Genomic DNA, 25,662 nt, shown 5'->3' with positions numbered 1-25,662 from the left:
CATCACCGTAGTGTCCTCAAAGCTCATCACTAAACTAAGGACCCTGGGATTAAACACCCCCCTCTGCAACTGGATCCTGCACTTCCTGATAGGCCACCCCATGTGGTGAGGGTCGGCAGCAACATATCCACCACGCTGGGCCCTCAGAGGTGCGTGCTTAGTCCCGTCTTGTAATCCCTGTTCTCCCAAGACTGCGTGGCCGCGCACAACTATTACAACTATCTACCTCAATTACCTCAAACCCCTGCACATCAACACAGTACTGGTACCCCGTGTATATAGCCACGTTATTGTTACTCATTGTGTATTTATTGCTTGTGTTACTATTTTTCAATTCTTCAATTATTTATCTTTTTTCCCCCTCTGAATTGCTGGAAAGGGCCTGTAACGAAACGTTTCACTTTTAGTCTATATCCATTGTTTACAAAGCATGTGACAAATACAATTTGTTTTGATTTGATACAATGACAGACCTTAACATAATAATATTGATGTGCTAGAGCCATGGTCAGGCCGTCTTGTCTGGATGACATTCTCTACTACACCCAGTCACCTTGACGACGGACGGAACACACAACGTTTAGGCAGTGGTGTAAAGTACTTAAGTAAAAATACTTTAAAGCACTACTTAAGTAGTTTTTTGGGGGTATTTGTACTTTACTTTACTATTTATATTTTTGACAACTTTTACTTTTACTTCACTACATTCCTAAACAAAATAATGTACTTTCCCTGACACCCAAAAGTACTAGTTACATTTTGAATGCTTAGCAGAACAGGAAAATGGTCCAATTCATGCACTTATCAAGAGAACATACCTCGTCATCCCTACTGCTTCTGTTCTGGCAGACTCACTAAACACACATGCATCATTTGTAAATGATGTCTGAGTGTTGAAGTGTGCCCCTGGCTATCCGTAAATTTAAAAAACAAGAAAATGGTGCTGTCTGTTTTGCTTAATATAATCTCTCTCTCTCTCTCTCTCTCTCTCTCTCTCTCTCTCTCTCTCTCTCTCTCTCTCTCTCTCTCTCTCTCTCTCTCTCTCTCTCTCTCTCTCTCATCATGGCCATACAGTTTGCGCATGGGTGGTATGGTAACGTGACAGGGCCAGAGTAATCCTGCATGGCTTGGGTCTGAATCAGCCTCCTAAGCCCTAGCTCACTGGGCAGATCAGATGAACTAACACAGGGACAGGAGAAGAGACGCAGCACAGCACAGAGAGAGGACTGAGAGGAGAGGAGGCTTTCTAAGCACCAGGGCTTTCCTCTCCCTCACGTATCCACAACTCCAGACTCTATCTACTTATTATAGCCTCACTATAGCCAGACTCTAGTGTACAACCCACCATCTGTTATAGCTTCACTCTCTTAACCCACACCATGGATGTTTCACCCTGGTTTCACCCTAGTTTCATCCCTGCTTGCTCACATTTGTTTATATTAAAAAGATAGAGTTTAGGTGTTTATATAGTGGAGTACGTTCATAAATACTCACTAGCAGGGAGCCTAGTTGCGCCTCTCCTTTTAACAGAGGGTGTTCATTTTGGAGCTATATGTGATCTCTGTCTTTCCAGTAGTTTGAACACTCAGGGATCATATTAATGGATTTGTCCTTGTAGGTGGCTTGGTCTAGTAGTACAGTACCTCTCCTGTTGTACAGGAAGACGATGTCTCCCCCCAGTTAAACCAGTGCTAGCAGACACAGTAGCACCTTGGAGTGTTACACTTAAAGAAAACTAATTATTTATTTTCTTTTTAAAGCTAAATCCCAAATGGCTGCCTATTCTCTATGTTATGCACTATGAAGGGAACGGGGTGCCATTTGGAACGTAGACAGAGGGTTACCTGTTAGTGAATAGCTGGCACGTAGCCTACGTTCCTCACGCAGGTGGCTTAACTCTGTGGCTTGCTCCTTTGGCACAGTGTAATTGCTTAAGCTGTCTATTTGAAATGGCTGTGTGAGTAGGAGCCCGAAGGAACAAAGGAAGTGAAGGGGAGTCTCCCAAGTCCTGATGAAAATGTATAACTTCTGTTATTTGTGCATTCACACAGCTATAAAGAGCTAGTGATATAGCTAGAGAACTCAAACAGAACCCAATACTCTAGCTCTCCTCTGAAGTTTCAGAACTTTCATTATGTGTTCCACTCTTTATTATTTGATTTACGGTGTTCATTCTACCTGACTGTGTCTGAGTAGTTAGCCGAGATTAGCTTTGGGCTTTGGAGGGTTGATGATGTAAGTTTGAGTGAGTTTTTATTTGTTCTATATGTGGTTCGATTGTTCAATCAACACTACTGTCTTATTAGAAATTAGGTGTCACCTATCTCATTGGCTTATGTTTACATAGCTAGGTCATAGATTTTCCTGGCATTGTATTTATTAATAAAAAAAATGTTACGGTGATCTCATCAAATTGTTAAGAAATAGAAATGGTTTATAGCCGAAATGATGGTGGATGATTAGGGCCTATGGAGAATATTTCTTCTGGAATTCCACCTTTTTTTTAATGTTTTTTTTTAGACAGATTAGAAACAGGAGGAGACAGAGAAAGAGTGAAAGTGGGACAGGTGGATGAGGGACTTTTTTGCTTACTACATGATTCCATATGTGTGATTTCATATAGTTGAAGTCGGAAGTTTACATACACCTTAGCCAAATACATTTAAACTCAGTTTTTCACAATTCCTGACATTTAAAATGTAAAATTCCCTGTATTAGGTAAGTTAGGATCACCACTTTATTTTAAGAATGTGAAATGTCAGAATAATAGTAGAGAGAATTATTTATTTCAGCTTTTATTTATTTCATCACATTCCCAGTGGGTCAGAAGTTTACATACACTCAATTAGTATTTGGTACCATTGCCTTTAAATTGTTTAACTTGGGTCAAACATTTTGGGTAGCCTTCCACAAGCTTCCCACAATAAGTTGGGTGAATTTTGGCCCATTCCTTCTGACAGAGCTGGTGTAACTGAGTCAGGTTTGTAGGCCTCCTTGCTCGCACATGCTTTTTCAGTTCTGCCCACACATTTTCTATAGGATTGAGGTCAGGGCTTTGTGATGGCCACTCCAATACCTTGACTTTGTTGTCCTTAAGCCATTTTGCCACAACTTTAGAAGTATGCTTGTCCATTTGGAAGACCCATTTGTGACCAAGCTTTAACTTCCTGACTGATGTCTTGAGATGTTGCTTCAATATATCCACATAATTTTCCATCCACATGATGCCATCTATTTTGTGAAGTGCACCAGTCCCTCCTGCAACAAAGCACCTCCACAACATGATGCTGCCACCCCTGTTCTTCACGGTTAGGATGGTGTTCTTCGGCTTGCAAGCCTCCCCCTTTTTCCTCTTAACATAATAATGGTCATTATGGCCAAACAGTTCTATTTTTGTTTCATCAGACCAGAGGACATTTCTCCAAAAAGTACGATCTTAGTCCCTATGTGCAGTTGCAATCCGTAGTCTGGCTTTTTTATAGTGGTTTTGGAGCAGTGGCTTCTTCCTTGCTGAGCGGCCTTTCAGGTTGTGTCGATATAGGACTTGTTTTACTGTGGATATAGATACTTTTGTACCTGTTTCCTCCAGCATCTTCACAAGGTCCTTTGCCATTGTTCTGGGATTGATTCACATTTTTTTGCACCAAAGTCCGTTCATCTCTAGGAGACAGAATGCGTCTCCTTCCTGAGCGCTATGACGGCTGCGTGGTCCCATGGTGTTTATACTTGCATACTATTGTTTGTACAGATGAACGTGGTACCTTCAGGCGTTTGGAAATTGCTCCCAAGGATGAGCCAGACTTGTGGAGGTCTAAATCATTTTTTCTGAGGTCTTGGCTGATTTCTTTTCCCCCATGATGTCAATCAGAGAGGCACTGAGTTTGAAGGTAGGCCTTGAAATACATCCACAGGTTCACCTCCAATTGACTCAAATTATGTCAATTAGCCTATCAGAAGCCTCTAAAGCCATGACATAATTTTCTGGAATTTTCAAGCTGTTTAAAGGCACAGTCAGCTTGGTGTATGTAAACTTCTGACCCACTGGAATTGTGATACAGTGAATTATAAGTGAAATAATCTGTCTGAAAACAATTGTTGGAAAAATTACTTGTATCATGCACAAAGTAGATGTCCTAACCGACTTGCCAAAGCTATAGTTTGTTGTGGAGAAGAAAGTTGTGGAGTGGTTGAAAAACAAGTATTAATGACTCCAACCTAAGTGTTTGTAAATTTCCGACTTCAACTGTAGGTTTGATGTCTTCACTATTATTTTACAATGTGGAAAATAGTAAAAATAAAGAAAAACCCTGGAATGAGTAGGTGTGTCCGAACTTTTGACTGGTACTGTATATTTACAAAAAATGAATGCAAGTCATTTCAATTATTTTTTAAACTTAAGTATCCTGCAGTGCTTGCTATACGGCCTCTAGTTACCGCTGGTAGATTGAGCACTGTGCTCAACAATGCCTGCCAAAAATGGGTTAACTGGAAAGTTATCATATACAGTGCATTCGGAAAGTATTCAGACGCCTTCACTTTCTCCACATTTTGTTACGTTACAGCCTTATTCTAAAATTGATTCAATTGTTTGTTTTTTCTCATCAATCTACACACAATACCACATAATGACAATGCAAAACAGGTTTTACGATTTTTTTGCAAATTTATAAAAATTAAAAAAACTTGTATTTCCATAAGTATTCAGACCCTTTCCTCAATACTTTGTTGAATCACCTTTGGCAACGATTACAGCCTTGCATCTTTTTGGGTATGACGCTACAAGCTTGGCACACCTGTATTTGGGAAGTTTCTCCCATTCTTCTCTGCAGATCCTCTCAAACTCTGTCAGGTTGGATGGGGAGCGTCACTGCACAGCTATTTTCAGGTCTCTCCAGAGATATTCTATCAGGTTCAAGTCCGGGCTTTGGCTGGGCCTCTCAAGGAAACTTGTCCCGAAGCCACTCCTGCGTTGTCTTGGCTGTGTGCTTAAGGTTGTTGTCCTGTTGGAAGGTGAAACTTCGCCCCAGTCTGAGGTCCTGAGCACTCTGGAGCAGGTTTTCATCAAGGATCTCTCTGTACTTTGCTCTGTTAATCTTTCCCTCGATCCTGACTAGTCTCCCAGTTCCAACTGCTGAAAAACATCCCCACAGCATGATGCTGCCACCACCATGCTTCACAGTAGGGATGGTGCCAGGTTTCCTCCAGACATGACGCTTCGCATTGAGGCCAAATAGTTCAATCTTGGTTTCATCAGACCTGAGAATCTTGTTTCTCATGGTCTGAGAGTTTTTAGGTGCTTTCAGGCAAACTCCAAGCGGGCTGTCATGTGCCTTTTACCGAGGAGTGGCTACCATAAAGGCCTGATTGGTGGAGTGCTGCAGAGTTGGTTGGCCTACTGGAAGGTTCTCCCATCTCCACAGAGGAACTCTGGAGCTTTTGCGGTGCTCCAAAAATATCTGTCCCCATCAACCTCATTAAATAGATGCTTTGTGAAAGACACATCAGGAAAAAAAGAGAAGTGAGAGAGTGTCCTCAATCAGGAGACCCAGTAAGGGGAGAGTGTGGGGAGCAGAGACCTGAGATAGACATACATCTCCCAGGGTTTCTCAAAGAGTTTCTCCCATCTCCACAGAGGAACTCTGGAGCTCTGCAATAGTGACCATCGGGTTCTTGGTCACCTCCCTGACCAAAGCCCTTCGCCCCCGATTGCTCAGTTTGGCTGGGCGGCCAGCTCTAGGAAGAGTCTTGGAGATTTCAAACTTTTTCCATTTAAGAATGATGGAGGCCACTGTGTTCTTGGGGCATTCAATGCTGCAGAAATGTTTTGGTGCCCTTCCCCAGATCTGTTCCTCGACACAATCCTGTCTCGGAACTCTACAGACAATTCCTTCGACCTCATGGCTTGGTTTTTGCTCTGACATGCACTGCCAACTGTGGGACCTTATATAGACAGATGTGTGCCTTTCCAAATCATATCCAATCAGTTGAATTTACCACAGGTGGACTCCAGTCACATTGTAGAAACATCTCAAGGATGATCAATGGAAACAGGATGCAACTGAGCTCAATTTCGAGTCTCATAGCAAAGGGCCTGAATACTTATGTAAATAAGGTATTTTTTTCCTTAAAACCATTTTTTTCTATGTCATTATGGGGTATAGTTTGTAGATAGATGAGGAAATGAAATAATTTAATCCATTTTAGAGTAAAGTTCTTTTTTTCAATTTTCACCTAAAATGACATATCCTTGCTACAGGCAGTTAGATTTGGGTATGTATATTGTTGATACCATTTGAAAGGAAACACTTTGACGTTTGTGGAAATGTTAAATAACACTACTTTGTATTTTTTTTGTACCATCATCTTTGAAATGCAAGAAAAATGCCATAATATATTATTCCAGCCCAGGCGCAATTTAGATTTTGGCCACTAGATGGCAGCAGTGTATGTGCAAAGTTTGAGACTGATCCAATGAACCATTGCATTTCTGTTCAAAATGTTGTGTCAAGACTGCCCAAATGTGCTTAATTGGTTTATTAATACATTTTCAAGTTCATAACTGTGCACTCTCCTCAAACAATAGCATAGTATTATTTCACTGTAATAGCTACTGTAAATTGGACAGTGCATTTAGATTAACAAGAATTTAAGCTTTCTGCCAATATCAGATATGTCTATGTCCTGGGAAATTTTGTTGTTACTTACAACCTCATGCTAATCACATTAGCCTACGTCCCGCGGGGGACCCACCGATCCTGTAGAGGTTTTAAGTGGTGTTACCACACACCATATAATGTTTCAAAACATCTCAGGATGATGTGTTTTAATACTCCAGAAAAGTTAAGGTTTCGACTCCTTCGCGTTGGTGGATGCTCAGTTGCCACTATTTTTGGTGTTACAAAGCAGTTCATTTTAACAGTGTAAGACGAATCAGAGTTGTCCCCTTATTATTGTTATCATTCACCATGGCATTTAAGCTCATATCAAAAGACATAATTTCCTTTAAAATTATTATAATATATATTTTTAATTTAAGACAATATCTTAATAAATATATATCTGACTTGAAAGAAATATGCCCTCAGTACTATTGAGCGAGTGTAGCCTGTATGTAAAATAATGTGAAGGAAACTGTATTTTATGATGCTAACAAGCTCTCTCTCAACACCAATGGACTTGCACGTTAAAATAGAGCATCTATTACGCACACCGCGAAGCTATGAGTCTTTCAGTTCACATGCTCTGCTCAGTCCACGATCACATCTCTTCCATGAAGTAACAATGGGAGCCGGGTGATGTTATCACCCCCTAGCAGCTCAGCCCACCAACCCATAGCTCACTGTGAACTCTGTGGCTCACAGATCCCTAACGATGGGTTACAATTCCACAGCTCCTTTCATCCCAGAGCAGAGCTTCACATCACGCCAGGCAGCGTTACTCACTTCATGGACGTTCACACTTATTTATTGTTGTGTTTTGTATGCTTATTTGATGGAGAGAGAGTGCTGAAAGAGCAGTGGGCTGGATTTGGACCTCGGCTGGCAGTGGTACACATGCTCCACAGGAAGCGGCTTAGATGGCTATACCACCCCGGGCCACACATCTACACACTTCTACAACACTGATCCGGTGATATGATGGAGTAGGGACCGTTATGCTTCTGCACTCAGACACATTTCCTTTTTTAAGTAGGATTTGTACTGTACAGTACATCTTGCAAAGTTCACATTAGTGTGTACAGCTGTAGCCTATAGTAGCCTACAGGATATGTGTAACTGGTGTGAAATGGCTAGCTAGTCAGCGGTGCGTGCTAGTAGCGGTTCAACCGGTGACGTCACTCGTTCTGGGAGCTTGAAGTAGTTGTGTTCCTTGCTTTGCAAGGGTTGTGACTTTAGTGGAGTGATAGGCAACGCTGCGTCGTGGGAGGCAGTTGCTGATGTGTTCAGAGGGTCCCTGGTTCAAGCCCGGGTTGGGGCAAGGAGAGGGATGGAAGGAAAACTGTTACATACTGTATGTTATAGAGAATTTGCACATTACTGCATGTATGAATGCACAAGACCTAATTCAGATGGGCGGAGTTTCTTGATGTTAAAATATGTGCCCTGAATGGATATTGGATAGAGAGGGTTTGAATATGAGGTAGAAAGCACAAGGCAATCTTGTCAGCAATCCCTCGCTGCAATCTAACATCGTAGGTCTGACATACTGCTCTGAATATTGGAAAGTGTATGTGATATTTATGTGTATATACACTCCCCTACATATTTATTTGGACAGTGAAGCTAAAGCTTTTTTATTTGGCTCTATACTTCAGCATTTGGGATTTGAGATTGAATGTTTTATACGAGGTCACAGTACAGAATGTCACCTTTTTATTTGAGGGTGTTTTCATACATATCTGTTTTACCATTTAGAAATTAAATGCACTTTATGTGTCTAGTTCCCCCACACTGTCTGTGTCAGTCTATCTGTCTCAATATTGCTCTGAATATCAGAAAGCTCTCTCTCCTCTCTCCCTTTCTCTCTCTCTCTCTCTCCTCTCTCTCCCTTTCTCTCTCTCTCTCTCCTCTCTCTCCCTTTCTCTCTCTCTCTCTCTCTCCCTTTCTCTCTCTCTCTCTCCTCTCTCTCCCTGTCTTTCACTCTCTCTCCCTCCCTCCCCCTCTCTCTCTCTCTCTCTCTCCCTCCCTGTCTTTCACTTTCTCTCCCTCCCTGTCTTTCACACTCTCTCTCTCTCTCTTTCTCTCTCTCTCTCTCTCCTTCCCCCCCCCCCCCCCCCCCCCCCTCTCTGATTGACAGGAGAACCATTGTAGGCGTATAAAGATCCTGGGAGACTGTTACTACTGTGTGTCAGGTCTGACCCAGCCCAAGACTGACCATGCCCACTGCTGTGTGGAGATGGGCCTGGACATGATTGACACCATCACGTGAGTCTATACGTTTATGGTGGACACTCACTCTCTCACTAATCTTTGCTAGCTCCTTGGACATTTGTCTCTCCACGCCGTCCTGTTCTGGGCCAGGTCCCGGACTGATGTGGTGTTATGTTCCAGTTTGTGTAGGTCACCCATGGTAAACATGTCACTTGTATATGGTACTGGTTGCCTGATAAACCACATGAATCATCGTGATGTTAGGGCCAGTGTTGGTGCCTGTTGATTTGTGATGGACACCATATCACATATCCTTTTATCTCTGTATCAAATCAAATTTGATTTGTCACATGCGCAGAATACAACAGGTGTAGTAGACCTTACCGTGAAATGCTTACTTACAAGCCCTTAACCAACAATACTGGTTTAAGAAAATAGAGTTCAGAAAATATTTACTAAATAAACTAAAGTAAAAAATCATTAAAAATAAATAAATAACACAATAAAAGAACAGCAATGAGGCTACAGTATATACAGGGGGTACCGAATCAATGTGCGGGGGTACAGGTTAGTCGAAGTCATTTTTACATGTAGGTAGGGGTAAAGTGACTATGCACAGATAATAAACAGTGAGTTTAGCTATGCAGCAGGAATGAGCCTGCTGCCTAGCTTTCAACCATTATGTTGAATAATTTGGTTTGACCAGGGATAAGAGTGAGACTGATGACTGGGGATATTGATATTCTCAATTCTTCTAAACCACTGTGGTACAAGTCCAGGCTGAAGGATTCTATGTATACATGACAACACCGCAGATAGATGGGGTTGAGAGGGGTGAAATGTCATTTGAGGGAGAGGGAGTGGAAATGCATTTGGATGCTTCCTCATGAAGCTTGAAAGTGTTTGACTCCTTTGCATGTCCTGCACAATTTGGAGAAAGGAGCTCAACACTTCAATGAGCCTTATCCCGTTCTGTGATAAATGCATGGCCGTTGCCTTGGTGTTATTTAGCTACATTTGCCATATAGGGGTTGTACATACAGGCACCCATATACGTAGGGTTTTAAGAATGACAGATATAGGGCTACAATGCACAATAAAAACACCTTCTTATGTTAGCGGTAGATTCATATTCATATTCATTCATATTCATATTGGTGACAAGTGTAGCATTTTGCCCTGTTTATTGAGTGTCTAGACTCTAGATAATGCTCTTAAACCTCACTTTTCTCTCTCGTTACGGGTTGAATTTTACTCTGTCTGTACTCTCACATTCTCTTTAACTTTACTTTCCTAACAGACAGGAGTAGAGAAAAAACTATTTAGAATCTGAAGTAGCTACCATTTTTTCATTCTGGCTTATCTCCCCAGAACAGGTGCACTTTTTCTTCCAGACAGAGAGGGAGAGGATGGGAGGCTGGGAGGGAGGTTAGAACTCAGTGCTGCCTGTCCTATCTGTATTATTACGTTTATCATGGCAGAATAAAATGTGTGGAGGCAAGAAATGATTTGTATACAGTAATGCTAGAGTGGACACACTAAGGTTGCAAATGGAGGGTATATTACTGGTAACTTTCAAAGTTTACCACTGAACTGCCAGAATTTTGGTAACTTTCAAGGATTTTATGGAATTTTATCACATGACATCTAGTGGCCTTTTCTGGGTACTTCAGATTATCACAGGTGCCTGTAATTATCTCTGGCCCTCTGTGTAGCCTTATCACATGTAACATATATAACATAATCAAATAAGATTATAAAAAAAATATATATATACAGTATATATAGAATGACAAATCTGTAAAGCATTATACTAAATATAAACCATCAATTTAGTAAATACCATTAGTGTTTAAAGGGACAATCTTCAGTTGCTACATACATTTCTGGACTTATAAATTAATGATATGTACCTATCGGTTCATGAAGAATATAATTTATAAATGCTTCAGAACCCAAAATGTAAGCTTTTTTACCTCAATGCTTGTGAACAAGGTAAATGTAAACAAACAATATATACAGTGCCTTCAGAAAGTATTCACACCCCTTGACTTTTTCCACATTTTGTTGTGTTACAGCCTGAATTTAGATTTTGTGTCACTGATTTACACACAATACCACATCATGTCAAAGAGGAATTCTGTTTGCAGAAAATATTGGAAAGATGAAATGTCTTGAATCAATAAGTATTCAACGCCTTTGTTATGGCAAGCCTAAATCAATTCAGGAGTACAAATGTGCTGAACAAATCCCATTATAAGTGCATGGACTCATTCCATGTTCAATAATAGTGGTTAATGACTACCCCATGGGTGTACCCCACACATACAATTATCTGTAAGGTCTCTCAATCGTGTAATGAATTTCAAGCACAGATTCAACCACAAAGACCAGGGAGTTTCTTCAATACCTTGCAAAGAAGGGCATCGATTGGTAGCTGTGTAAACTGAGCAGGAAACTGCTCAGGGATTTCACCATTAAGCCAATGGTGATTTTAAAATAGTTGTAGAGTTTAATGGCTGTGATAGGAGAAAACTGAAGATGGATCAACAACATTGTAGTTACTCCACAATACTAACCTAAATGACAGAGTGAAAAGAAGGAAGCCTGTACAGAATAAAAATATTCCAAAACATGCATCCTGTTTGCAAAAAGGCACTTAAGTAATACTGCAGGAAATGTGGCAAAGAAATAAACATTATGTCCTGATACAAAGAGGTATGTTTTGGGCAAATCTAACACAACACATCACTGAGTACCGCTCTTCATATTTTTAAGCATGGTGCTGGCTGCATCATGTTATGGTTATGCTTGTAAGTGGCAAGTACTAGGTAGTTTTTTTTAGGATAAAAAGAAACAGAATACAGTTATAAGCACATTCAAAATCCTAGAGGAAAACCTGCTTCAGTCTTCTTTCCACCAGACACTAGGAGACAAATTCACCTTTCAGCAGGACAATAACCTATAACACAAGGCCAAATCGACACCTGGAGTTGCTTACCAAGACGACATTGAATGTTCCTGAGTGGCCTAGTTACAGTTTTGACTTAAATCGGCTTGAAAATCTATGGCAAGATTTGAAAATGACTGTCTAGGAATGATCAATTTTAAAAAGATGAATAGGCAAATATTGTACAATCCAGATGTGCAAAGCTCTTAAAGACTTACCCAGAAAGACTCACAGCTGTAATCGGCGCCAAAGTTGCTTCTACAAAGTGTTGAATCAGGGGTGTCAATACTCATGTAAATGAGATATGTCTGTGGTTTTGCAACCCTAGTATGCACACACACATAAACACGTATACACACAGTCACACACACATGCATACTGGGACTTGGCACTGGGCACACACACACACACACACACACACACACACACACACACACACACACACACACACACACACACACACACACACACACACACACACACACACACACACACACACACACACACACACACACACACACACACACACACACACAGACACACACACACAAACAAACTCTGCCCCACAATCACACGCGTAGTGTCAATGATATAATATTGTAATTACCCTTCTCATGCTCCTGCAGATCAGTAGCGGAGGCCACGGAGGTGAATCTGAACATGCGTGTGGGTCTCCACACGGGCCGGGTGCTGTGTGGGGTCCTGGGACTGAGGAAGTGGCAGTATGACGTGTGGTCCAACGACGTCACACTGGCCAACGTGATGGAGGCAGGGGGACTGCCTGGGTTAGTACGAGTTATCGCCATGCCATGCCATTTGCTTTCACAGTACCCATCCTGACACACAACACAGCCTCTAGAGCAATTAGTGGTTAAGTACCTTGCTTGAAGGCACAACGGCGGTAGGCAGCACCACATGATGCTGACTCTGTGTTTCTCCTTCTCCACCAGGAAGGTCCACATCACCAAGGCGACCCTGGACTCCCTGAATGGAGACTATGAGGTAGAACCTGGCAACGGCCACGAGAGAAACGCCTTCCTCCTCAAACACCAGATCGAGACCTTCTTCATTGTACCATCTCACCGACGGAAGGTCAGGGCTGCGTGTTTGTGTATGTGTGTGCACTTGTGTGCAAGCATGTATGTTTGTGTGTGTGTGTGCCTGCATGTGTGTGTAAAATATGGGAAATCTTCTGCATTAGAGAGAATGATCAAAAGTTTTTGCATGTGTGTACAGTATATACAGTATGTGTATCCTGCTGAAAAAAAACAGCATAGACATGATGACCTTCGAGGTGTTTTTGCTGGTGACCAGCCTTCATTGTATTTTTGCTGGTAACCAGCCTTCATTGTTTTTGCTGGTGACCAGCCTTCATTGTATTTTTGGTGGTGACCAGCCTTCGTTGTGTTTTTGCTGGTGACCAGCCTTCGTTGTGTTTTTGCTGGTGACCAGCCTTCGTTGTGTTTTTGCTGGTGACCAGCCTTCGTTGTGTTTTGGCTGGTGACCAGCCTTCGTTGTGTTTTGGCTGGTGACCAGCCTTCGTTGTGTTTACAGTATGACCTTCGAGGTGTTTTTGCTATATACAGTATGTGTATCCTGCTGAAAAAAAACAGCATAGACATGATGACCTTCGAGGTGTTTTTGCTGGTGACCAGCCTTCATTGTATTTTTGCTGGTAACCAGCCTTCATTGTTTTTGCTGGTGACCAGCCTTCATTGTATTTTTGGTGGTGACCAGCCTTCGTTGTGTTTTTGCTGGTGACCAGCCTTCGTTGTGTTTTGGCTGGTGACCAGCCTTCGTTGTGTTTTGGCTGGTGACCAGCCTTCGTTGTGTTTTGGCTGGTGACCAGCCTTCGTTGTGTTTTTGCTGGTGACCAGCCTTCGTTGTGTTTTGGCTGGTGACCAGCCTTCGTTGTGTTTTTGCTGGTGACCAGCCTTCATTGTTTTTGCTGGTGACCAGCCTTCATTGTATTTTTGGTGGTGACCAGCCTTCGTTGTGTTTTTGCTGGTGACCAGCCTTCGTTGTGTTTTGGCTGGTGACCAGCCTTCGTTGTGTTTTGGCTGGTGACCAGCCTTCGTTGTGTTTTGGCTGGTGACCAGCCTTCGTTGTGTTTTGGCTGGTGACCAGCCTTCGTTGTGTTTTGGCTGGTGACCAGCCTTCGTTGTGTTTTTGCTGGTGACCAGCCTTCGTTGTGTTTTCGCTGGTGACCAGCATTCGTTTGGTTTTGAAAACTGCTGACCAATGATTTCTAATTCCTATTAGAATCCAGCCTGAGTGGGGATATCCAACAATTGGAAGTTATATTCACCGACAATTCAGAATGACTGCCAGGGTTTGAAAGATGAATGAATTATACTACTTAACTTCTCTGCGCTACGGAACCCTTTTACGGGATCATTTTCCTAAACAACCGCTGAATTGCAGGGCGCAAAATATTACTAAAAATATTTATAATCATGCAATCACAATTGAAATATATCAAAACACAGCTTAGCTTGTTGTTAATCCACCTATCGTGTCAGATTTTGTAAATATGCTTTACAGAGAAAGAATTCCAAGCTTTTGTGAGTGTATCAATCAATGCTAGAACAGCTAGCCCCAAATTAGCATGGTCACGAAAGTCAGAAAAGCAATAAAATTAATTGCTTACCTTTGATAATCTTCGGACGTTTGCACTCACGAGACTCCCAGTTACACAATAAATTTTATTTTTGTTCGATAAATATTACTTTTATAACAAAAAAATGCCATTTGGGTTGCGCGTTATGTTCAGAAAACTACAGCCTCGTTCCGGTGCTGAAAGGCAGAAGAAAATTCCCAAACATATCAGATTCATAAATATTACTAAAAATATTTATAATCATGCAATCACAAGTGAAATATACCAAAACACAGCTTAGCTTGTTGTTAATCCACCTATCGTGTCAGATTTTGAAAATATGCTTTGCAACAAAAGCAATCTAAGCTTTTGTGAGTGTATCAATCAATGCTAGAACAGTTAGCCTTATATTAGCTTGGTTAGCTTGGTCACGAAAGTCAGAAAAGCAATAAAATTAATCGCTTACCTTTGATAATCTTCGGATGTTTGCACTCACGAGACTCCCAGTTACACAACAAATGTTCTTTTTGTTCGATAAATATTCCTTTTATAACAAAAAAACGCCATTTGGGTTGCGCCTTATGTTCAGAAAACCAAAGCCTCGTTCCGTTCGACGAAAATTCCAAAAAGTATCCGTAATGGTCGTAGAAACATGTCAAATGTTTTTTATAATCAATCCTCAGGTTGTTTTTAACAAACATAATCGATAATATTTCAACCGGACCGTAACCTATTCAATAAGAGAGAAAAGGAAAATGGAGAGCTACCCCACTCGCGCGCAGGAACTATTCAGAGGACACCTGACTACTTTTGAAAAATCTCGCTCATTTTTCAAAATAAAAGCCTGAAACTATGTCTAAAGCCTGGTCACAGCCTGAGGAAGCCATTGGAAAAGGAATCTGGTTGATACCCCTTTAAATGGAAGAAAGACGGGCCAGGAAACACAGATTAAAAAAAATATTCACTTCCGGGTTAGATTTTCTCAGGTTTTCGCCTGCAGAATCAGTTTTGTTATACTCACAGACAATATTTTGACAGTTTTGGAAAGTTTGGAGTGTTTTCTATCCTAATCTGTAAATTATATGCATATTCTACGATCTGGACCTGAGAAATAGTCCGTTTACCTTGGGAACGTTATTTAAAAAAAATAACCCCTAGCGTCAAGAGGTAATTAAACCATCTAAACTGAAACAATGATTCCAGTAACGGGTGCAATAAGTCCAACTAACATATTGGATTAGTTTAAATGTGTTACTTTTTTGCAGACCTCAAGAATTGTCTTCTGATGTGATTTAAGCGTTGACATGCACTCAGATCATGCATTTTTGTTGTATGTCTATTAATAATTGTAATATTGATATTGAACAAAAAATCGTAAACCAAGAAAAATAAAACAGAGAGAACTAATTTTATGGGGCCCCTTTAGAGTTGCTTATTAACCATTATTTTATCAGTTATATTAACAGAAAACACATATCTTGTATACCGAGGATCTGGGGAAGAGTTGCAGGGTAGATGAGAGAGATGAATGTGCCTATATAAGTCAAACTAACTTGCAGATGATTGTTGACACATTAACCAGGATCAAGGAGCAGGGCAATTTGTGACTTGTTTTGGTAATCAGTGGTTGTTTTGGAGGGGGAGTGGTTTCTCCTCTCCTAGGCAATCAGCAATTAGTACAGGGAGGTGTGCTCTTCACCTCTGCTAGGCAACTAGCAATTAGTGTTAGTACTTCAGTCTCCCCTGTTTTCTCAAAGGCAGTTCAAAGCGGCGGTTGTGTCAGTAAGGCCGTCACCGAAACAAAGAAGTTTCTTAGAGGAAAGAAAGAGAGAAGGCTCCACACTGCTCTCTCACTTGAGTATCTTACCTAGTCATTTTTTCTGATGATCTCATTTTGCTCGTTTGTGTCTTTTGCAACTGTGTGTTTTTCTATACCTGTTCGCACCTCTCCCTGTAGGCTTTACAGATGCTCCCACCCCTTGGCTGCAACCCTTCTAATTTAGTGTACCCTGCGCGCACAACCCATGTGGAATTCTGGGTCTCTAGCAGCATTTGGAACTGCTGATCTGCGGTTAAGAACGCTGAGTTCATTTCAGCCTATATTGCCCTTCAGTCCCATGACTTTTTGGACCTGATGGAGACATGGCTCACCCCAGAGAACACTGCTACTCCAGCTGCTCTCTTCATCTGACTACGTTTTCTCTCATAGTCTGAGAGCATCTGGTCGTCGCGGTGGTGGCACAAGGCTACTCATTTGTCCTAACTGGAGATTCTCTTTTCTCCCTCTCACCTGTCCATCTGTTCATTTGAATTCCATGCTGTCACTTGTCCACTCAAGCGTAACATAGTTGTCATCTATCAGCCATCAGTTAGCCTTGGAGAGTTCCTCAATGAGCTTGACACCTTGATAAGCTAACTTCCTGATGATGGCTCACCACTCTTTGTACTTGGTGACTTCAACCTCCCTGCCTACTAATTTCACTGCAACCCCACCTCCAGGTCTCTGATCACTACTTTCTTTCCTTTTCTGTCTCCCTTTCCTCCAACCCTCCTCCAACCCTAGCCACTAAGCCCCTAAGATGGTCATATGCCATTGCAATCTTCACCCTCTCTCCCACTACTCTCCTCTTCTATCCTATCATCTCTCCCTTCTGATAAATACTTCTCCCTCCTGTCTTCTGATTCTGCCTCTTCGACCCTACTCTCCTCTCTTTCCGCATCATTTGACTCCTCACACTGTTCCCTTTCCTCCTGGCTGGCTTGGCCCTCCCCTCCTGCTCTGTGGCTGAGTGATTCAATAAAAGCTTACGGAACAGGGCTGCAAGCAGCTGAGTGAAAATGGAGGAAAACTAAACTTCTGGAGGACTTATCATCCTTTCACTCCCTCCTCTCTACCTTCTCTTCCTCAGTATCTGCTGCTAAAGCCACTTTATATCACTCAAAATTTCAATCTTCTGCCTCTAATCCTAGGAAATGCTTTTCTACCTTCTCCCTCCTACCTCTCTGCGGACTACTTTGTCAACCACTATGAAAAGAAGGTTGACGACATCCTCTACTCATTCACTCGGCCTATTGAGTCCACTGGTCCCACTCACACAGAACTACCCTACGCCTTGACCTCCCCCACCCCCCAGATGAAATCCTGCGACTAGTGAGGTCTGGCAGCCCGACAACCTGCCTGCTCGACCCCATACCCTTCTCCTTCATCCCTGACCACTGGCTGCGTCCCCTCTGACTTCAAAATGGCTCGAGATGGTCCTCTCCACTAGAAACCAAGACTCGACTCATCTGACGTCAAACTATAGACCTGTATCCCTTTATTTTCTTGAGTGTACTGACTCTCGTTATCTCTCTCAGAATGAACCAGTCAGGCTTCAAGACGGGTCACTCAACCTAGACTGCTTTTCTCTGTCACTGAGGCTCTCTGCACTGCCAAAGCTGACTCTCTCTCCTCTGTTCCCATCCTCCTAGATCTATCCGCTGCCTTCAACACCATGAGCTATCAGACCCTCCTCTGGGAGTCTCAGGCTCTGCACACTTTTGGATTGCATCGTACCTGGCAGGCCACTTCTAACAGATGACATGGAGAGGATCTGTGTCTGCACCACGAACTCTCACTACTGGTGTCCCCCAGGGCTCGGTTCTAGGCCACCTCCTCTCATCCCCTCTTCTGTCTATACACCAAGTCACTCGGCTCCGTCATCTCCTATCATTGCTATGCGGATGACACTCAACTACCCCCCCCCCACCCCCCCCTTCTGACACCCAGGTGGTGACACACATCCCTGCGTGCCTGGCAGATATCTCAGCTTGGATGTCGGCCCACTACCTCAAGCTCAACCTCGACAAGATTGAGCTGCTCTTCCTCCCAGGGTATGCCTGTTGGCTCAAAGACCTCTCCATCACGGTTGATAACTCCAGTATTCCCAGCCTATAGTGAAAATAACCTTGGCATGACAATGCAAACATCAAAGCAGTGACTCGCTCCTGCAGGTTCATGCTCTACAACATCTGAAAAGTACGACCCTACCTCACACAGGAAGCGGCACAGATCCTAATCCAGGCACTTTTCCCACTCAATATTTTGAATATAAGGTACAATCATCAATGCGCTTTGAAATATAGGTGGGGGCAATGTACCAGTGGGGTGGTCTAATTAGCATATTTGGTGGCATGATCCAAAAACGTGTATTTGTACCAACTGTCAGTGGAAGTTGTTGATGGCTATGTTGTCAAAGATTGAGCACCTCTTAACACTGTCAGTTCTGCAATCTTTGTAAGGGCATATGAGCTGCACTGTTAAGAGGTTACTGTGCATTTAGCAGTACCTTAATGGAAGTTAGTTGCTGTGAATTTTGCTTTACCTAATTGGCAACCAGCTGTAAAATTCAGTCATGTAAGAGCAAGCAACCGCAAGCAACTCACTGGCAGTAGCTCACTGTACCTTCACTGAACTTTTCTGATAGTGTAACGTCCTGACCAGAGTTCTTATGTGTTGTGCTTGTTTTAGTGTTGGTCAGGACGTGAGCTGGGTGGGCATTCTATGTTGTGTGTCTAGTTTGTCTGTTTCTGTGTTCTGCCTAATATGGTTCTCAATCAGAGGCAGCTGTCAATCGTTGTCCCTGATTGAGAATCATATATAGGTGGCTTGTTTTGTGTTGGGATTTTGTGGGTGGTTGTCTCTTGTGTCAGTGTTTGTGCCACACGGGACTGTGACGGTTAGTACTTTTGTTGTTTTGTATTCTTGTCTAGTTTTCATGTCATTAAATTATGGAAACTTACCACGCTGCACATTGGTCCTCCGATCCTTCTCGCCTCTCCTCGTCTGAGGAGGACGACGACTTAGACTGTCGTTACAGATAGCTTATAACAACTACTAAGCTTCCTTTGTGGTGAGCACACTTGGGCTCCAGCCTCACCTGGCCTCAACCTCTTGGTTGGCAACTAACTGATCTTTCTGTCAGGTCAGTGAGCGTGACAGACATCAGCCACAGTCAGTTATTGTGAATTTTACAAAAACTACTCGCAGCAAGCTGACAGTAAATGATTGAAAATTGAACATGAACTTCCCGATGACCAACTACCTTTAAAGTAACTGGAAAATCCACAGTAACATCTTAACAGTGCAGCTCTTGATTGTAGAATTTGGAGTTGAAAAATGAGATGCTAAACATAACAATGAAACCACTTAAACTAGTACAACACTTCCACTAATGGTTGGCACAAATACAACATATTTTAGACCATGCCCCCAAATATGCTAATGATCCCACGCCAGCACATTGCCCCCAATAGCCTTCACAGGAAAGCCAAAAAGAATATCACGGACATCAACCACCAGAGCCACGGCCTGTTCACCTCGCTGTCATTCAGAAGGCGAGGTCAGTATAGGTGCATCAAAGCAGGGACCGAGAGACGGAAAAACAGCTTCTATCAGACTGTTAAATAGCCATCACTAGTCGGCTACCACCCGGTTACTCAACCCTGCACCTTAGAGGCTGCTGCCTTTATATAAACTCAGCAAAAAAAGAAACATCCCTTTTTCAGGACCCTGTCTTTCAAAGATCATTCGTAAAAATCCTAATATCTTCACAGATCTTCATTGTAAAGGGTTTAAACACTGTTTTCCATGCTTGTTCAATGAAACATAAACAATTAATGAACATGCACCTGTGGAACGTTCGTGAAGACACTAACAGCTTACAGACGGTAGGCAATTAAGGTCACAGTTATGAAAACTTAGGACACCAAAGAGGCCTTTCTGCTGACTGAAAAGCACCAAAGAAAGATGCCCAGGGTCCCTGCTCATCTATGTGAACGTGCCTTAGGCATGCTGCAAGGAGGCATGAGGACTGCAGATGTAGCCAGGGAAAGAAATTGCAATGTCCGTACTGTGAGATGCCTAAGACAGCGCTGCAGGGAGACAGGACGGACAGCTGCTCGTCATCACAGTGGCAGACCACGTGTAACAACACCTGCACAGGATCGGTACATCCGAACATCACACCTACAGGATGGCAACATCATCTGCCCGGGTTACACCAGGAACGCACAATCCCTCCATCAGTGCTCAGACTGTCCGCAATAGGCTGAGAGAGGCTGGACTGAGGGCTTGTAGGCATGTTGTAAGGCAGGTCCTCACCAGACATCACCAGCAACAACATTGCCTATGGGCACAAACCCACTGTCACTGGACCAGACAGGACTGGCAAAAAGTGCTCTTCACTGACGAGTCGCAGTTTTGTCGCACCAGGGGTGATGGTCGGATTCGCGTTTATCGTCGAAGGAATGAGCATTACACCGAGGCCTGTACTCTGCAGCGGGATCGATTTGGAGGTGGAGGGTCCATCATGGTCTGGGGCGCTGTGTCACAGCATCATCGGACGGAGGTTGTTGTCATTGCAGGCAATCTCAATGCTGTGCGTTACAGTGAAGACATCCTCCTCCCTCATGTGGTACCCTTCCTGCAGGCTCATCCTGACATGACCCTCCAGCATGACAATGCCACCAGCCATACTGCTCGTTTTGTGCGTGATTACCTGCAAGACAGGAATGTCAGTGTTTTGCCATGGCCAGCGACGAGCCCGGATCTCAATCCCATTGAGGACGTCTGGGACCTGTTGGATCGGAGGGTGAGGGGTGAGGGCTAGGGCCATTTCCCCCCAGAAATGTCCGGGAACTTGCAGGTGTCTTGGTGGAAGAGTGGGGTAACATCTCACAGCAAGAACAGGCACATCTGGTGCAGTCCATGAGGAGGAGATGCACTGCAGTACTTAATGCAGCTGGTGGCCACACCAGATACTGACTGTTACTTTTGATTTTGACCCCCCCCCCCCCCTTTGTTCAAGGACAGATTATTCAATTTTTGTTAGTCACATGTCTGTGGAACTTGTTCAGTTTATGTCTCAGTTGTTGAATCTTGTTATGTTCATACAAATATTTACACATGTTAAGTTTGCTGAAGATATACGCAGTTGACAGTGAGAGGACGTTTCTTTTTTTTTGCTGAGTTTAAATAGACTTGGAATCACTGGCCACTTTAATAATGGAACACTAGTCACTACACCGGAAACTAGTTACTTTAATGTTTACATACTGCTTTACTCATCTTATATGTATGTTCTGTATTCTATTCTACTGTATTTCAGTCAAAGCCACTTCTGACATTGCTTGATCTAATATTTATATATTCCATTATTTTACTTTTAGATTTGTGTGTATTGCTGTGAATTGTTAGATACTCTTGCACTGTTGGAGCTAGGAACACAAGCATTTCGCTACACCTGCCATAGCATCTGCTAAATATGTTCATGTGACCAATAACTTGATTTGACCTACATTTCAAAGTTCAGTGAAAGTAAGATAAAAAAGTCATTTTTCAACAATGAGACCTTAATTTAACTGTAAAAATACTTTATTTGTACTGCAACTCATTAGCTAGTAACTTACTGTGAAATTACAGGTCATTTTTAACAGCGTGTGTAATAAGCACATCTGAAGTATCCTATAAGTTTAACTGTAGAACCTGTCATTGGTTCTTCCTGGAATTAGAGGGTTCTTCAAGAGATGGTTCTAAATGGGACTCAAAGGGTTCCTATACAGCAGGGTTCCCCAACTGGCGGTCCGGGAGCCGGATTTGGCCCGTGGGTGATTTTATTTGGACTGTCATGTTTTCTGAGCAAATTAGTTTTTTTAATTACATTTTTTGATGGTTGGACATAAGAGACACCAGCAAATCAGCTCCAACTGATTTACATTTTGGAACTCTGTTCCAAAGTATTCCCACGCATAATGGAGATATACAGTATGAGATCATATACAAATGTAAGCAAGGTTTGAAAAGATTGTTGTAGTCAAATATTATATCTGTTTCTTGCTGTCAATTTGCAGTCTACAAATCATTTGTAATGGACCACTGACCATCTGCTTAAAAAATAATCGTCCCAAGTCTGAATCTAGTTGATGATCTCTGGCCTACCAGGGACAAATTACAGAATGTCTATCGGTTCTAATCTTTTAACAATCTTTATGATACCCACAGAACCAGTGGCAGAGCAGAAAATTCAGGTTGTGGAAACCAAGAGGTTGTGAGTTCAAATCCCAAGCGAGGTTGACTCCCAAGTCATAAGATTTTGCTGGTCTCTCAAAGTACGCCCGTCATTATTGTAGTCGGACTTTACATACACTTAGATTGGAGTCATTAAAACTTGTTTTTCAACCACTCCACAAATTTCTTGTTAACAAACTATAGTTTTGGCAAGTCGGTTAGGACATCTACTTTGTGCATGACACAAGTAATTTTTCCAACAATTGTTTACAGACAGATTATTTCACTTATAATTCACCGTATCACAATTCCAGTGGGTCAGAAGTTTACATACACTAAGTTGACTGTGCCTTTAAACAGCTTGGAAAATTCCAGAAAATGATGTCATGGCTTTAGAAGCTTCTGATAGGCTAATTGACATCATTTGAGTCAATTGGAGGTGTACCTGTGGATGTATTTCAAGGCCTACCTTCAAACTCAGTGCCTCTTTGCTTGACATCATGGGAAAATCAAAAGAAATCAGCCAAGACCTCAGACAAAAAATTGTAGACCTCCACAAGTCTGGTTCATCCTTGGGAGCAATTTCCAAACGCCTGAAGGTACCACGTTCATCTGTACAAACAATAGTATGCAAATGTAAACACCATGGGACCAAGCAGCCATCATACCGCTCAGGTAGAGAAGCGTTCTGTCTCCTAGAGATGAACGTACTTTGGTGCGAAAAGTGCAAATCAATCCCAGAACAACGGCCAAGGACCTTGTGAAGATGCTGGAGGAAACAGGTATAAAAGTATCTATATCCACAGTAAAACGATTCCAATATCAACATAACCTGAAAGGCCGCTCAGCAAGGAAGAAGCCACTGTTTCAGTACCGCCATAAAAAAGACAGACTAGGGTTTGCAACTGCACATGGGGACTAACATCGTACTTCTTGGAGAAATGTCCTCTGGTCTGATGAAACAAAAATAGAACTGTTTGGCCATAATGACCATCGTTATGTTTGGAGGAAAAAGGGGGACGCTTGCAAGCCAAATAACACCATCCCAACAGTGAAGCATGGGGGTGACAGCATCATGTTGTGTGGGTGCTTTGCTGCAGGAGGGACTGGTGCACTTCACAAAATAATGTCAGCATGAGGCAGGAAAATTATGTGGATATATTGAAGCTTGTGGAAGGCTAACTGAAATGTTTGATCCAAGTTAAACAATTTAAAGGCAATGCTACCAAATACTAATTGAGTGTATGTAAACCTCTCACCCACTGGGAATGTGATGAAAGAAATAAAAGCTGAAATAAATCATTCTCTCCAATATTATTCTGACATTTCACATTCTTTTTTACAAGGATTAAATGTCAAGAATTGTTACAAGGATTAAATGTCAGTAATTGTGAAAAACTGAGTTTAAATGTATTTGGCTAAGGTGCATGTAAACTTCCGACTACAACTGCACATTGATTAATTAATCAATCAATCAATCTTATGCTACACAAAGATAAAAAAACATCATTTTTTCTAAACTAATCCAAACTGTTAGTTGGACTGTTTGGATTATGGCATATCTTTCAAATAGGCACATTCTTCTCTTTTCCTCTACCCTGCAACTCTTCCCCCAGGTCCGTGATGTGAAAGAGATGTGTTTTCTATTAATATGCCTGATAAAATAAAGGTTGATAAACAACTCTAAAGGGGCCCCATAAAATATCCTCCCTGGTTTCGGGTTTTTTATTCAATATTACATATATTAATAGACAAACAACGGAAATTGATCTTCTGAGTCCATGTCAATGCTTAAATCACATCAGAAGACAATTCTTGAGGTCTGGGGGAAAAAATGTTTTAGATGTTTGAGTGTAATTTCCCTTTAATTGTGCATCCAACAAGAGAGGATGTGAGGTTTCTGCTGGTAGGCCTACTGCTGCAGCGCTTCATGGCAGGGTTTGCTAAACAATCACCACTCAATTTATACAAATAAATAATCATGATGTGGTGTGGGTCAGGTAAGCCTACTTTGCCGAAGTCTTTAACTACCCAAAAGACGGTTAACATTAGCAACGCTAACTGGTTACATACAGAGTAGACAAACGCACACACCAACCAGTCAGAAGGGAAATATTGCTGGAATTGAATGGGTAGATATTATGGTACATTTGGCCATTTAAATAGAATAGCGGCTAGCCAGGGGTGGGATAATGTCAATGTGACTTTAATTGGATAGTAGCCGGAAGCTTTTCTGTTTATCACAGTTTGCGATGGAACACATGAAAACATTTATGTACACTGAACAAAAATGTAAACTCAACGTGTAAAATGTTGGTCTCATGTTTCATGAGCTGAAATCAAAGATCCCAGAAATGTTCCATACACACAAAAAGCGTATTTCTCTCATTTTGTGCACACATTTGTTCACATCCTTGTTAGTGAGCATTTCTCCTTTGCCAAGACCTTATGCCGGGGACAATAAAAGGCCACTCTAAAATGTGCAGTTTTGTCAAACAACAAAATGAGATGTCTCAAGTTTTGAAGGAGCGTGCAATTGGCATGCTGACTGCAGGAATGTCACCAGAACGTTTGCTGGAGCATTTAATGTTCATTTCTCTACCATAAGCCGCATCCAACGTCTTTATAGAGAATTTGGCATTATGTCCAACTGGCCTCACAACCGCAGACCACGTGTAACCACGCCAGCCCAGGACCTCCACATCTGGCTTCTTTACCTGCGGGATAGTCTTAGACCAGCCACCCGGACAGCTGATGAAACTGAGGAGAATTTCTATCTGTAATAAAGCCCTTTTGTGGTGAAAAACTCATTCTGATTGGCTGGGCCTGGCTCCCCAGTGGGTGGGCCTCCCCACCCATGGCTGTGCCCCTGACCAGTCATGTGAAATCTATAGATCAGGACCTAATTTATTTATTTCAATTGACTGATTTCCTTATATGAACTGTAACTCAGTAGAATCTTTGAAATTGTTGCATGCTGCGTTCATATTTTTGTCCTGTATACTTTGAAGGAAAAAGGAAACCGCACAATGCTCTTGATAGTATCACCGATATTTAATAAGCTTACGTATCGGCCTATGTATAAGCTTGACGAAGGCCGTGTGGCCGATACGTAAGCTTATTAAATATCGATGATACTATCAAGAGCAGTGTGCGGTTTCCTTTTTCCTTCATCTTGTTCAATTGTTGCCATGCA

The 25,662-nt window shown here is 42.2% G+C and overlaps 1 protein-coding gene across 1 annotated transcript in view; it reads left to right on the top strand.

Annotated features, from left to right (window-relative positions):
• The window catches only part of LOC139559871 (adenylate cyclase type 1-like), a 67,591-nt gene that overhangs the window by 22,533 nt on the left and 19,396 nt on the right, over positions 1–25,662 (top strand). The window contains exons 5-7 of the mRNA XM_071376297.1: positions 8,797–8,924; positions 12,447–12,605; positions 12,771–12,912. Of these exons, the coding sequence (XP_071232398.1) occupies positions 8,797–8,924; positions 12,447–12,605; positions 12,771–12,912 (429 nt within the window). The remainder of the gene's footprint in view (positions 1–8,796; positions 8,925–12,446; positions 12,606–12,770; positions 12,913–25,662) is intronic.

This window comes from Salvelinus alpinus, chromosome 30, assembly GCF_045679555.1.
Source record: "Salvelinus alpinus chromosome 30, SLU_Salpinus.1, whole genome shotgun sequence".
Lineage (NCBI taxonomy): Eukaryota > Metazoa > Chordata > Actinopteri > Salmoniformes > Salmonidae > Salvelinus > Salvelinus alpinus.
The sequence above is the reverse complement of the archived record's forward strand: the minus strand, read 5'-3'. Positions and strand labels throughout refer to the sequence as shown.